Source organism: Lacerta agilis, chromosome 5, assembly GCF_009819535.1.
Source record: "Lacerta agilis isolate rLacAgi1 chromosome 5, rLacAgi1.pri, whole genome shotgun sequence".
Lineage (NCBI taxonomy): Eukaryota > Metazoa > Chordata > Lepidosauria > Squamata > Lacertidae > Lacerta > Lacerta agilis.
The window spans coordinates 42757164-42771806 of record NC_046316.1 but is presented as its reverse complement, the minus strand read 5'-3'; the positions used below and the strand labels follow the sequence as shown (position 1 = coordinate 42771806).

The window sequence follows — 14643 nt, the reverse complement described above, 5'->3', positions numbered from 1 at the left end:
CTTCAGTCCCCCTCTCCTCTCATTTCACCTGCCCACCCTTAGGGGAAAGTGCCTCTGTCTGTAGTTACCATAATGCACTGTGCTATATTCATAGTTGTATACTTTGAAAATTCTCCTGAGATAAAGGAAGTACTTGCTCTACAAAGCATAATATTTTCATGTTTCATTTATGTTTTATAACACCCCTATTTTTTACCTTTACCTGTAGTCCTTTTGGAGGATCTCCTGATAGAGGTAAATAGGTTAAATAGCGCAGTCAGTGTACTGCATAAGACTCTTAATCTCAGGCATGCCCACTTGGAGCCTCACGTTGAAGGCAGCTCTGTTGCAAAGCTCTTGATGCAAAAAGGCACCACAAAAGTTACCATGAAAATCTTGCAGATAAGCCTAAGTGAGAAATATAAGTTATACTTTCAACATTTTACGAACTCATATTTTTGCCTTGGTGGCCGTCTCGGTTCCTACAGTCCAGTATGGCCTTTGCCAGACCCTTATGTGTAAGATGTATATGTTCCTTAATGCAGCAGCAAAACTCCAGCCTCTGCAATTAAATGTCATGAGCAGCAAAACGCCTTTGTTGAGCCTGCTTTGAAGTTAAAGGGCAACATTCCTTTCATTTCTGACTCACTTCTGGTGTCAAAAGGCTAGGGTGTAAAGATGTTTTCTATAGCCACAAGGCCGCATTGTCTCCCTGCAATAGCCCTTCTGCCAGATTTCCCTCTTTACTTTTTCTTTTTTTCTGTTAAAATTCTCTTTATTGAAGTTAACTTAAAATTACAAAAACCAAGAACATTACAAAACCATAAAAACATAAAAGTAAACATCCAGTACATCAAATAAATCCAAATCCAAATTAAACAAAGTTAAATCCAAATTAGTCAAAATTAACTCCAAATTAGTCAAAATCAAATCAAAATCAGATTCTGTTCCATCCTTTAAATGTACGATTATTTATCTTCACTTTCTTATATATATATCTCTAATAAATCATTTCAGTTCCCTCTTCTTGATCTTTACCCACTCACGGGCTTCCCCTTGTCTTCCTCTCGAGTTATTAGTAATTCCTTTTCGCTACTATAATACTCCTTATACCTATATTTTCTTTTATTTTCACGTATTACTCTCTGTTAACTGCTAATTCCAGTACTGGATATTTAGAAATGGATCCAAGCTTTCAAGGTGGGGCATTGTTTTTTCCAGATAATCTCCAAATTTCCCCCAACTTTATTGAGATTTTTGATCTCAAAAAATCTAAAAGATTTTCCTCTGTACATTAATACATGTCACAGGGTTCTTACGATGGTGTCATAATGCTATAGTTAACAAAAGTCCACATCTTCTAAGCCTTGCATGCACTCCAAAAGCTGTAGTTACATACACCGTGAATGACTCTAGAATAGGCTAGTAGATTACTTATAGAACTGGGTGATTTGTATCTTCTTTTTTTAGTAATAATTTGAGTAGCCTGTTGTGAGTGTGGGGGAATGGTTTGAGAAGGCACATTTTTGCCTGTTTCATCTGGCAGGAGTGGGGAACTGCTCGGCTGGTTTGGGCCAAATTTGGGGATCTCTCAGCTGGTTGTCAGGCAGTTGGAAAGCCCTGAGCAAGGAACTTTGACAGGTGGGCAGCACAGCTTACCTGTCAACCATCTGACATCATAAGAACATCAGGTGATTGGATGATGGTTTCCCCCCACCATCAAAGTTGGCCCACAGAGGAGTGAAAAGGATCTGGCTTGCCAGGCCAAAAATTGTCAATCACTCCTGCATTAGGTTAATCCATAGTTTAACAAAAAATTGATTTAATGCATATATGTGCTTTGCTCCTCTCACGCTGCTGACTGTGCCATGTAGGGGAGGAAACAAGCCACAGTCTGGCTCGCCCTGAGGAAGCCCAGGATCGTGGCTTGTTTCCTTGAAACCAACCAGGAGTGGTAAGCCAAGGAAGGACAACACTTATGTTAAACTATGGCTTGATCACAGAGTCATAGAATTGTAGAATTGGAAGGGGTCCTGAGGGTCATTTAGTCCATCCCCTGCAGTGCAGGAATATGCAGCTGTCCCGTACAGGGATCGAACCTGTAACCTTGGCGTTATCAGCACCACACTCTAACCAACTAAGCTATCCAGGCTGATAAGCTGCTGTCCGGAAATACCATTATATATTAATTCACTCATTATCCTCAGTAAAGGTTCCTCCTAACATTTCTGACCATGAGTTATAAATGTATGAGAAACAACAACAGATGGATTTCAGAAAGGGAGTGAGGCTAAAAAGACATTAAGTCTTTATATTCAGGAATTGGGGCTTGCACCCATTTGCACTCCTGCATCAGCTGAATAAATAATGCAGAAAGAAAGAGAGAGAGAGAGAGAGAGAGAGAGAGAGAGAGAGAGAAAGAAAGAAAGAAAGAAAGAAAGAAAACACACACACCCGGAATGATTAAGAATTGAAATGTTAAATTGCTTATGTTCTAACAAGAATATGTAGCATAAAACTGGTCTTCATTTCAGGGTAGCCAACATAACACTGATTTTTAAAAGGGGATCCCGGAAAGTACAGTTCAGCTAGCCTAACATCCTTTATTGGTAAACTGGTGAAGAGCATTATTAAAGATTATTTTATCAAGTGCTGAAGAACAAGTCTTGCTGAAGAAAAGCATCAAGGCTTCTACAAGGGGAAGTCCTGCCTTAAAAAGTTATTTTGAGTGCATCTTCGAACATATGGAAAGAGGTTGTTGCACAGAAGGTGGGTCGTTGCCACTGTCCACCTCTGCACTCACCCAGACTGTGGTGGGGCAGGGGGCCAGGAAAGAGGAAAGGGAGAGGAGCGCCAGGAAGGCACGGGGCACAAGTGTTCATTGCTATAACCCGGTCTTCTCCTGCCCTTGCTGCCACCCCACCCTATTCCAATCCTAGAAAGCAGCAGCACTGTAGCAGCTGGGAGGTTGGTGCAGCAGCAGCACCCATGATCAGGTGCTGTGGCTGCTGATAGCATTAAATATTTGTTTAGCCCACTCCATATCTGGAGCACTATTTAAGTCAAGGTACCTGATTTAAATCATTCAAATTGTGTTGCTTTACTAATAACACAATCCTATGCATAGCTTCTTAGAAATAAGTCCCATTAAATTCAGTAAATGTACTCCCAGATAGAAAGCTACATAGGATAGTAGCCAAAGGCCTCGCTGTTTGAGTAGGATCTATTAAACACAGAATAAATTAGTTCTGAGTAAGTGTGTCTAGGATCATGGTACATGATTACAATCCCATGCATGCTTACTTGGGGCCAGGGTCTGTAGACTTACCGTGGATATGCTAACAATTGAGCTGCATTGCATTGTGTACATTTAAATTAAAGCAGAGCAGCTACATGGATCTGTGTTAGTGTCTCCTTAACAGGAGCTGGATCAGTGTCCAAAAAAGCGTGTTCTCCTTCATGGAGAGCACGTGTTGTGGTGGGGGCTAACAAGTCACCCCTCGGCTGCTGGGCGGGTTAGTTTGGATGGCCACTACTGTGATTGGGCTCTGGCTGTCGTTGGGGAGATTCATATGTTGCAATTTGTTGATGGACAGCCCAGAGCCTATAAATGACCCGCACTCAGCGTCGGAGCCCTCCTGGCTTCGTGCATCGGATCGCCCGCCCTCCCGCCCTGTTATTAGGCCTCTGCGTTGACCTTGCTATGCCTGTCATGGGGTCGTCTGCGTTGAGCAGGGGCCTGGTAGGAATTTTTGCCACTTGGCTGATTGGAATGTTGCCATTTGGTTTTTCGCCTACTGCGTAGCAATTAGTCACAACTTGTAAGGTTGGCGGTTAGGCATTGGTTATAAATGGATTTAGGAGGGGCAGAGTTGGCTGTGGTTGCCCCTCCTATGCTGCGAAGGGGCAGGTTGGCTGTGGTTGCCCCTTCAAAGCTGCTGCTGCAAGGGGAATTCCGTTACAGGAATCCAGGGGCTCACCATGCTTGTCCGTTTCCCCCCGCTTGGGGGACAGGGCCCACGCAAGAGCCCCTGGGAGCATTTGGGGAGAACGGGCGCACATTCTCTCCCCAAAGTGTTTTCCCCTATACTGACTCCACAGGCGGGTGGATGTCAGTTCTGTTCCCAGAGGGACAGATAGTCTTAACCAATGCCTAAGCAACCACTCACTTAATTTGTATTCAATAAAGTTGTGGCCAAATTAATGCCAAAAAACCTAAAACTTATATCTGGTGTGAAGTGTGATTTACTTGAGGGGTGGTTTGGGGACCTCGACACGCAATGAGCTCATCGTGTGAAAAAATGAACAGCAGCTCAGCTGGCAAGAGTAACTCTAATTAAAAAGCACACAACAAGAGCAGAGCCAAACACAACCCTTGGGTTGGGAAAATCACCCTTGCATCAAGCCACATCGACCCTATTAACGATTGGTTTGATGGAAAACTTGGATTCTATTTGTGTGCAGAATAATGTGAACTTACAGCAACTGCTTCTGTATTTTGGAATGCACAAATGTGTGTTACACATACACACACACAAAAATGCATGGGAGAACATGGTCATGGGCTTCATGTGTAGTTTGGCACAGTTTGGCATATTTTTTGAGCAAAATTCCAGAGTTCCTGTCCCTCTCACATATGCTATCATGTGTACAGTATATACCCACAATGCAGGAGTAAAATGCAAGACATAAGGCTTGTTTTTCCCTAACCATCCTGGGGAAATGATTTAAAACATTCTTTTAAAAGAAAAAGGAAAAAAAGAGAGGATCTAGCCTATCAGAGGGAGGCCTAGCTTCCTTCCTGACATTCTGTTGGGGTTTAGTTCTTATGAACATGATGTATGAAGTATGCAAAAGCTGCGCAATATTACTCTGAACCTGATAATTCTTAAAATATATACTGTACACTGATTCCACATAGGTCTCATCTATCCCATAATTCAGCTTTGTGGTTCTTAAATATACTTCACACAGTGGGGAAGGAATGAGATACTCTACTAATCTAATCACTGGTTTTGTTTTGTTTTTCTTTGATGATCACACTTTTGGAAATAATTTTGAAGGGAGAAGACTTAATTAAGTAACAAGTCTGGGCAAGAAAATGACTAGTGTTTAATACTCATCTTTCATATTATAATAATGGCTGTTTTGTCAAATAATGTTTTTAAGGGTTGTGCAGGTTTTCAAAAGGGGCAGGATGGGTGTGTTTCAAAATACACATATCTCTCATATAAAATGGCCCCAATTTGAATCCGGCCCCAATTCAAGCTTGTCTTGGCTCAAATGGTGGCTTCCACCATTTGTAGCCTAACTTGCAGAAAAGCAACGTTTAAGATATTAAACATGTGTTAAGCTGCCATTAATTGTGAATGGATAAAAGCAGCAGCAAACCATTTTAGCAGGCAGGCAACTGCATGCATTTAATTTATTTTATTTAGTACATTTATATGCCACCTCTTATCCATCATGGAACTCTAAAGTGGCATTGACCCCTTAGCTGAGGTCTTGCCCCAGACCTGCTGAGCTTTAGCAAGGCTTCTGCTGCTTCATCTGCCCACAAACTGTGCCCTGGCTAAAACTTCTATCTGTCCTATTCTCTTCTTTCAGTCGAATTTAGACCCTATGATTAACCCTCAAATTTATTTAAGTTTTGTCATCTTTTCCATGTAAATAAATGAAACAGAAAGTTTAATCTGCAGCTGTATTCACATAACCAGAATTGCTTGCTGGAGTATTGAAATAAGTTGTTAATACTCTTCTGGCTTTGCCCTTACACAGGGCTTCATGGGGCCCCATGCAGAGTAAAATAATTGCCAGAGTGTTGAAGGGAAAGCTTGGGCATCTTATCCACTGGATGTTCAAATGTTGACAGCTAGTAATCACCATTAGCAATTTTCTAATTGCTATGCCCTATTTTCTGCTTGGCGGTAGAATGGAAGTAGAAATGTAATTGTTTCTGCCTATGGAGGTGCAGCTACGATATATGATTGTGTAGAGATAATAGTGTACCCACCCAATAGCTATTTGAAGTTAGACCTTCCTGACGGATCACTTTCTCCTTTTCCCCCCTAGGGTTTTGTTCGGATACAGTCTCAGTAGCTGATGTTTCACATAGCGAATCGGTCGAAGAAAGCCCATTCCATCCTCCTCCCCACTCATTTTCTACTGTTTTTGATGAGGACAAGCCCATCGCTAGTAGCGGGACTTACAACTTAGACCTTTATAGTATCGAGGTTGCAGATTCTTTGCAAACTGCTGACTCCAGCTCTCTGGACACAAGAAGTTGTGACACCAAGTCACATGTTCGAAGAAAATCCACAGACTCCGTTCCAATTTCCAGATCGACTTTGTCTCGGTCCCTTAGCTTGCAAGCTGGTGATTTTGATGGGTCATCTTTTCTTGGCAACAGCGAAGCAGCAGGTTCAGCAACAGATACGTTTTGTAGCGGTTCAAGCAGTGCTTCCAGTACTCTTAAGCGCACAAAGAAGCCTAGGCCAGCTTCCTTAAAGAAAAAACAGTTGGCCAAAAAACCTCCAGATGTCCCACCGGTGAAAGAGCCAGAATCATCTGACATCAACCAAGATTCCATTGCCTCAAGTGAAGAAAAGGTGTCTGAAGAGAGGTTGGTGCTGACAGAACTTGAGTGCCCAGAGCCTGTCCAAACTGCTGCTGAAAAAGAGGAGCCCTCTGAGGGCCAGGCAGCAGCTTGTCCCTTTGACCCAACTAACTTTGATGAAATTAGCACATTTGGTGCTGGAGACAGCAAAATACAGGACTCTCCTCCTGCTGGCAAGAAACCTGCACCTCTTACGACGGCACCGGAAGCTGTGGAGGTGACCCCATCAGACACTGGGGGGCAGGAAGATCCTCCAGTGAAAGGCTTATCTGTGAGGCTGGAATTCGATTATTCTGAGGAAAAAGGCAGCGGCGAAGAGCAACACGAAGGCTCCCCTCTGCCCAAAAAAGTGAGCAAAAAGCCTGGTGCCAAAATGCCACTGAGGAGGCCAAAGACTAAAAAGGCTGGGGAGAAACTTGACAATGCTCCCACCACCCCAACCAAGGCCCCCGTGGATCCAAATGAGATTCCTGTTCCCAAAGGCTCTTATACTTTTGATATTGACAAATGGGATGATCCCAACTTCAACCCGTTTTCTTCCACTTGCAAAATGCAAGACTCTCCTAAATTGCCTCAGCAAACAACAGCGGCGTACAGTTTCAATCCAGATGTGTGTGAGGACTCTATTGATCCTTTCAAGCCTTCCTTGAAGGTAGCTAGCTCGCCCACAAAGTCTCCAGCCTCCTTTGAGATACCAGCTAATGCCAGTGAGATCAATGGAATGGAAGGGGACAGCCTAAATAAACCAGCAAAAAAGAAGAAGACCCCACTCAAGACGTAAGTCAGAATGTAGAAAAATTCATATGCAGTATAGTATACCCCCCCAAAAATGACAATGCTTCTACACTTTCTTTCTTTCTTTTTAATTTTCTGTTTATTCATTTTTCATTTTTACAAAATAAGAGGCTTCTACACTTTCTTATACAGTCGTACCTTAGATTCCGAATGCCTTGGATCCCAAACAAATTGGCTCCCAAATGATCGAAACCCAGAAGTGAGTGTTCTGGTTTTCGAACGTTCTTTTGGAAGCCGAACGTCTGACAGGAGCTTCCAACAGCCAATCAGAAGCTGCATTTTGGTTTTAAAGTGTTTTGGAAGTCGAATGGACTTCCGGAACAGATTCCGTTCGACTTCCAAGGTATGACTATGTTTACATTTAGGCAGCATGAATGTTGTGTTATGAGTATATTACAAGAGAACAAAACTAGTGATGAACTATTTTCATTGCTAGTTCAGCGCTTTCTTCTCTAGCAATCTTTGGTACTGGAAGCATTGCAATTTTGTAATCTCTTTTGTTTTATGGTCTTCCTCTATTGGTTTTGATAAGGCTTGGCAACTCAACCCCTGTTCATTTCACAGCATGTAGAAATGAGGCTTTAATTTTGCCAAATGTGTAAGGTGTTCCACTTCAGAGGAGAGTTGTCTCCTTAACTATGTCTGCGTCCAATGAGATTTAAGGTGTCTGGCAGAAATTGCTTCCATTTAAATGAATGATGAGAACTCAGACCTGCACTTAAGCTGAGATAATTTCAATACTTTTCAGACGGGTTTCTTCCAGAATCCCATCATGCTCAGCAAAGACCTTCAAATAATTTTTCATAAAATACATATACAGTACTTTTCTTCCAGATTGCATGTGGCAGTGGTATGTGATACAGCTTATCAATTCAGTGGAATAATAAGAACTGTTCTCAGGATTAAGGGCTAATCTGTAAAGCCTTAAATCATGTGGATAAAATTTATGCAGAATTGAACTTGAAGGAAGCTGTTCACTTAATCAAAAGACAGTCTCTCTCCAGAGTAGTTCTACTTGTTTTAGTGGCTGACACGTTGTGTGGAGATGTATCGTTTAACCAAGAAACCACAAATGCGATTGAAGTGAGTTTATTCTGTTTTGCGAGTTAATGCCATTATTTAAGTAGAGCTGCTCTTGGGTTAGTGGTTTGGAGGAATACTTCCTGGAGATTTCATTCAGACTGTAGGATATTGTTTCAGATAGGGATTTTACCTTTATTAATGAAATATGAAACTGTTGGTAACATTTTGGTGATTACATTTGTATTATAGTGTGTGTTTAGCAAGAGAAATACAGTAGCTAGTTTGCACATCACATTTTAAAACCATGGTTTAGTTTCAACTATAGTTTAACGTGAACAAGCAGTGCGCTGGTGCTTACTGCTTAGAAGTTTCCAGCTGCTCCTCTCCTGAAATCTTACATATCTTACATATTTACTCAAAAGTAAGCCCTGTTGAATTCAATGGGATTAATTGTGTAAAGGACTGCAACCTTGATCTTTGAAGATGATGGAGTGTGTAGGGTCATTCTTAGCTCATTTTCCCATTTGAGTTCACCATAGAGTCAGCTGTGCATCCTACTAGAAGTATTAGACAGTTTTGAGAGCAACCTATTGTTTTCTCAAGAATACAGCTTCTTTAAGGTTGCTGTTTCCAGGGTCTTGCAAGATAAACAGGACCCTTTTTGGGACACCCCAACCTTTCTTTTTAATTCTTTCCCATAGCTCCACACACCTTGAATGTTGTAGCTATTATGTTTCCTTAGAGGGGCTTGAACAATATCAAGATAAAAGTATATGTTGTGCACATCATAGTTCACTAATTTTTGTGCATCATTCATGGACACAGCAGTTGGAGTTATAACCAGAGGCCTTCCGTACAAGTAACAAAGTGAAATATGCTCTATTTACATTTACTATTAAAAGAAAACAAAAGAAAAAGTTAATGGATCAACCAATTGCTGTTGGGGGCATATTACATGTATCATTCCACTTTAAATATTCAAACATTTTAAACAGTTGATCCAGTGGCCTTTATCCAAAATTTAAAGCATCTAGGCTGATCTAGCTTCAAAAACAGTGCCCCATTTTAGATCTCAGTCTTAGGAAGCTGTTTGATGGCAGGGAAGCATCTCAGGGGACATATGTTTTGATGTGAGTGGTGTCAGCTTTCAAAATCATCTTGCTGAAAAGGCTGACAAGTGCTGAGGAGAGTAAAGCTGTATTTTCACACCTTTTGTCACACAAAAAATGCAGTAGTTGGTTTTTTGTGTGTTTTTTTTAAGTTGAGCTGTCAAGATTTCAAATTCCATAGTAGCTAAGGCCCATGAAGATTTAGAACAGGGTTGAGAACCTCTTGAGAGTCCCATGGACTGCAAGAAGATCAAACCTATCCATTCTCAAAGAAATCAGCCCTGAGTGCTCACTAGAAGGACAGATCCTGAAGTTGAGGCTCCAGTACTTTGGCCACCTCATGAGAAGAGAAGACTCCCTAGAAAAGACCCTGATGTTGGGAAAGATGGAGGGCACAAGGAGAAGGCGACGACAGAGGATGAGATGGTTGGACAGTGTTCTCGAAGCTACTAACATGAGTTTGGCCAAACTGCGAGAGGCAGTGAAGGATAGGCGTGCCTGGTGTGCTCTGGTCCATGGGGTCACGAAGAGTCGGACACGACTGAATGACTGAACAACAACAACAACAAATGAGAACCTCTAGGTGTAGCAGGATTCCACCAGCCTTAGGAAGCATGGTCAACAATGACGAGAGGTGCCATCCTGCAGCATCTGAAGGGCCCACAGATTCCCTATCTCTGATTCATAAGGATGTTAGTTTGTAGGTGTGTGTTGTGTGTATATATATTTTAAATGCAGGGTTAAGTAAATTCTCATTTGTGTGCAACTTCCTGTTAATGGGTTCTTTTTTTAAAAGGGGAAATAGCCACGGGAAGTTGCAATGCTAAGTGGAGCAGCGGTGGAGGTTATCTGCTTAATTCCCCATGCAATTTTTTTCCCCAATTCAAAATTCACACCCCAGCTTCCTGCATGGAAGTATTTCTGATAATCTTGAGCAGAGGGGAAAAAACAGCCTATGGGCATCTCCCCCACCTTCTGAATGCTCTGCTCAAAAAGTTACAAGTGACTGCAACTGCCACCTTTTTGCAACTTTATACAAGTATAGCTTGTCTATGTCAATGGCAACAAAGTACCACAATTTGTTTTCTCTGAAACTTAATCGGTACCCTTGAACCCGGTGCAATTAAGCTTAGCTGCTCTCATTTTCTCCCACCCCTGGATAAACATGTTGGGCATAATCCAAGAACAGCAAGTCTCATTGATCAGATTTAAGCATTTTAACAGGGTGTTTTAGTTCACCTGATTTCAGCTATGACCTTGGAAGGCTGAACCTTTTCACTTCCGGTTTGGTGCCGGTCAATGGCGGACGGGAGTCTGACGGCTCCGTCCTCCGTAAGGTTTTAGGGACTACCGTGCCTGCGCCACGGGTCCCTTAAAGCCACGGGAAGAGCGTCCCGTGGACCGTTTGCTTCGTGGGTCCCAGACGTGCCGTCTCCGCTCCTGATTGACCCTCGTAAGGGGGAAAATCAGGCGAGCGAAGCTCCGGCACGGGACTGAAGAGGCGACTGCCTTCGGAGGATCAAAGCAGCGATCCCGCCAGACTCGAGCACCCGGCACTTCCGACATTGAAACTTCCAAAGAAACTCTGTAAGTAAAAGTTTTGGACTATTTGATGAGTTTGGAGAACACTGCTTACAGAGGAAATTTTAAAAGGAAGCCTGTTCCCTTTGAACTGTTTGCGCGAGCTTGGTAGCGCTAAAAGATCAAAGCCGCGACTAACGGAAAAGTTTTGCGAACTCTGCCAAACTTTTTAAAAGTTGATTAAAAGTTGTTTTAAGGATATTTAGAGACTTAAAAGCAGTTGATATGGCAAAAGAAGACACCGCTCGCCCTCTGGATTAGGATTCCGGGTCGGTAGCGGGCTGCAATATATTGTTGCCATTTTTTCTTTGCTACTGTTTCAGTGACTGTTTACCAGTGGAGACATTTTAACTTCTTTGCAGCCAGATACAAGTAACTTTATGGACTTGGTGGTAACACTGCAAGTGAGAAACAGCTACTGATTTGGGCTATTTAAAATAAACTCTTCTTGGCTATAAGGAAGTTTGCAATTTAGGAAAATTTGAACTCTTTGCCTAAAAGTTGGATTTTTGGACTGGTGTGGGGCTCCTAGCTCAGCAGGCTCTTTGTTCTCAGAAGTGAGCTGCTGGCCACCTGGTGTTTACTTTTGGGACTGTTGGTCTTCTGCTGTGAATGTCTGAGATAGTTACCACAGCAACTGGAGTGACCTTGAGACTGAAATTGCAGAGCCCACAAGAAATGCAAGATAGCACTAGATCTAAAACAAGCAGCTCTACACAAAGAAAAAGCTCTGTTTCCCTAACCCTACAGGAACAAATGGAGAAACTGGTTGCCAGTGTGGCAGAACTAACAGCAGGACTTAATAGTGTTACTGAGGGGTTGAAGCAGACGCAAGAATCAGTGAATACAATTGGTGCATCAGTGAACACTACAGTTAACTCTGCAATAGAAAAACTCCAAGTTGATATAAAAGCTGATATTAAAAACTCCACCCAGATTCTGGAGAAATCAATTGGCCAAATTGAGGAAAATGTAAGGAGGAACAGAGAAGAAATTAATAAAATTGGGCAGGAGGTGACAACCCTGAAAAAAGATTCAGAGGAGATTAAAGTGGTCAGAGAAAAAATAAAAAAGGTGGAGGAGAAATTGGACAATTTAGATTTGGAGCAGATAGAGCAAATTGGAACAAGACAGAGAACTGTAGAAGAATCTCTTGCTTTTCTTCAACTCCACCAGAGAGAGGGGAACATCCGTTTGAGGGGTCTTCCAGAATTGGAAGGGGAAGACCTAAAAGCCTATATTGTGGAGCAATTCTCAACATACTGGGAGTTAGAAGAGGTAAACGTCTCAGCACGCATAGTGAAGGCCTTCAGATTTGGACCTAGAGGTTCCAGAGGAAAGAAAAGCACCAAAACAGTCAGTGACTGTTTGATTGTGCTGCATGATAGACACGACAGAGACTACTTTCTGGACCTACATTATAGAAGCAACCTGGTGGTACAGCAGAATAAAGTCATTTTTTATAAGGACATCCCCAAATTTTTCCTGGACAAAAGAGTTCCTTACAACGACTTGGTTACTGAGCTAAGAAGAAGAAATATCTCCTTCAGTTGGGAATTCCCAGAAGGCCTCGCTTTTACGTTTGAAGGAAAAAAGATAAGAATAAAGTCCCTGGCGGAAAAGCAAAAGTTTTTGGACAAACATCTGGAACAATTTAAAGGCACTCCACTTGATCCAGCACAGCTCTATAAGTTTCCAGAAGTATTTCCACCGCCGGGAGTACCAGGGCCGAGTCAAAAGGATCCAGAGGAAGGTAAGAAAGGAGAGGCAACTGGAGGAGAAGAATAAATAAAGGAAAATGGCGCTCAAGTTAATGACTTGGAATGTTCGGGGACTGAACCAGAGACCAAAGAGACGCAGAGTGTTTTACAGCATAGAAAAGAAGAATCTAGATATAATATGTTTACAGGAGACCCACATAGTTCGACGACACAGAAGATTACTACAGAACAAAAAATTAGGCCAAGAGTTTATATCATCGGATAAGGTCAAGAAGAGAGGAGTAGTGATATACGCAAAGGAGAAATATAGCCCAAAACAGCTATTTAAAGATGAAGAAGGGAGATACATCGCAATTGAAATTAACGTACAAGGCGAAAAATTTATGATTCTGGGACTTTATGCACCAAATGATGGAAAGTCGATTTTTTTACAAAAAAATACATGACTTGCTGTTGGACTATTTGGACTATAAGGTAGTTTGCCTTGGAGACTTCAATGGTGCAGTTTCCACATTAATGGATAGATCTCAAAGAACTAAATTAACGAATGATGGGAAACTCCCAAAGACCTTTTTTGAAATGGTGGATAATTTGAATTTGGTGGATTCTTGGAGACTAAAAAACCCCAAAGAAACAGAGGCAACTTATTTCAGTGAGCCTCAGCAGTCATGGTCGAGGATAGACTACATCTGGATCTCGAATGAATTGGCTCCAAAAATACAAAAGGCAGAAATTGGCCCCAAAACGCTTTCTGACCACAATCCGGTACAGTTAAATTTAAAAATGATTTCCAAGGATTCTTTTAGATGGAGGATGGATGACGCTCTGATGAGAGACACCAAGCTAGTAGAAAGAGCGGTGAAAAAGATGAAAGAATATTTTCAAATTAACTGGAGCTCCGAAGTGGAGAAAAGGATTGCCTGGGATGCAAGTAAAGCGGTAATGAGAGGATTCCTCATAAGTGAAAAAGCAAAAAAGAAGAAACAACAAAACGCAGAAATGGAGAGACTGTTGAAATTAATCAAAGAAAAAGAAAAAGAATTAAGAGGACATCCCAGATGTGTTAAAATTCAAAAAGAAATCAAATACTTGCAATCCCAATATGCGAATATTATGAATCAGGATATTGAATGGAAAGTGAAAATGATGAAACAAAGAACATTTGAATCTGCTAATAAATGTGGGAAACTACTAGCCTGGCAATTAAAGAAAAGACAAAAGGCAAATGTCATCAGTAATCTGGTAGTAAATGGAAAAAATGTGGAGAAACCGGAGGAAATCAGATGGTGTTTTCAAAGATTTTACAAGCAACTGTACAAGGAGGAGAAGATAGATGAAGCGGAGATTGACCGATTTCTGGAAAAGAATGGATTGCAAAAAGTCCCAGAGGAAAAACTAATAACTCTCAACCACCCAATATCGACACAAGAGATAGAGGATGCAATAAACAACATGCAATTGGGGAAGGCCCCAGGACCGGATGGATTAACAGCAAAATACTACAAGACATTGAAAGATTGGCTATCGCAGCCGTTAAGAGAAATTTGCAACAAAATACTAGAAGGAGATAGGGCACCAGAGACGTGGAAAGAAGCCTTTATCACACTGATTCCAAAACTAGATACAGATAAGACTCTAATGAAAAATTATCGTCCAATATCCCTTTTGAATGTGGATTACAAAATTTTCGCAAATGTTTTGGCTACAAGGTTGAAAAGAGTGTTGAAAGATTATATACATAGAGACCAAGCAGGTTTCTTACCAGGAAGACAAATAAGTAACAACACGAGAATTATTGTGGATATTTTAGAAAAACTGG

At 41.6% G+C, this 14643-nt stretch overlaps 1 protein-coding gene and 1 non-coding gene across 10 annotated transcripts in view; one reads left to right on the top strand and one right to left on the bottom strand.

The window, feature by feature from the left end:
* TACC2 (transforming acidic coiled-coil containing protein 2) overlaps positions 1-14643 on the top strand; it is a 161784-nt gene that overhangs the window by 105458 nt on the left and 41683 nt on the right. For all 9 annotated transcript variants that reach the window (XM_033149503.1, XM_033149498.1, XM_033149497.1 and 6 more), the window contains one exon: positions 6052-7372. In XM_033149503.1, coding sequence (XP_033005394.1) covers positions 6052-7372 — 1321 coding nt within the window. The remainder of the gene's footprint in view (positions 1-6051; positions 7373-14643) is intronic.
* On the bottom strand, positions 2058-2131 carry TRNAI-GAU. Its single transcript has one exon. It is a non-coding gene; the product is annotated as a tRNA-Ile (tRNA).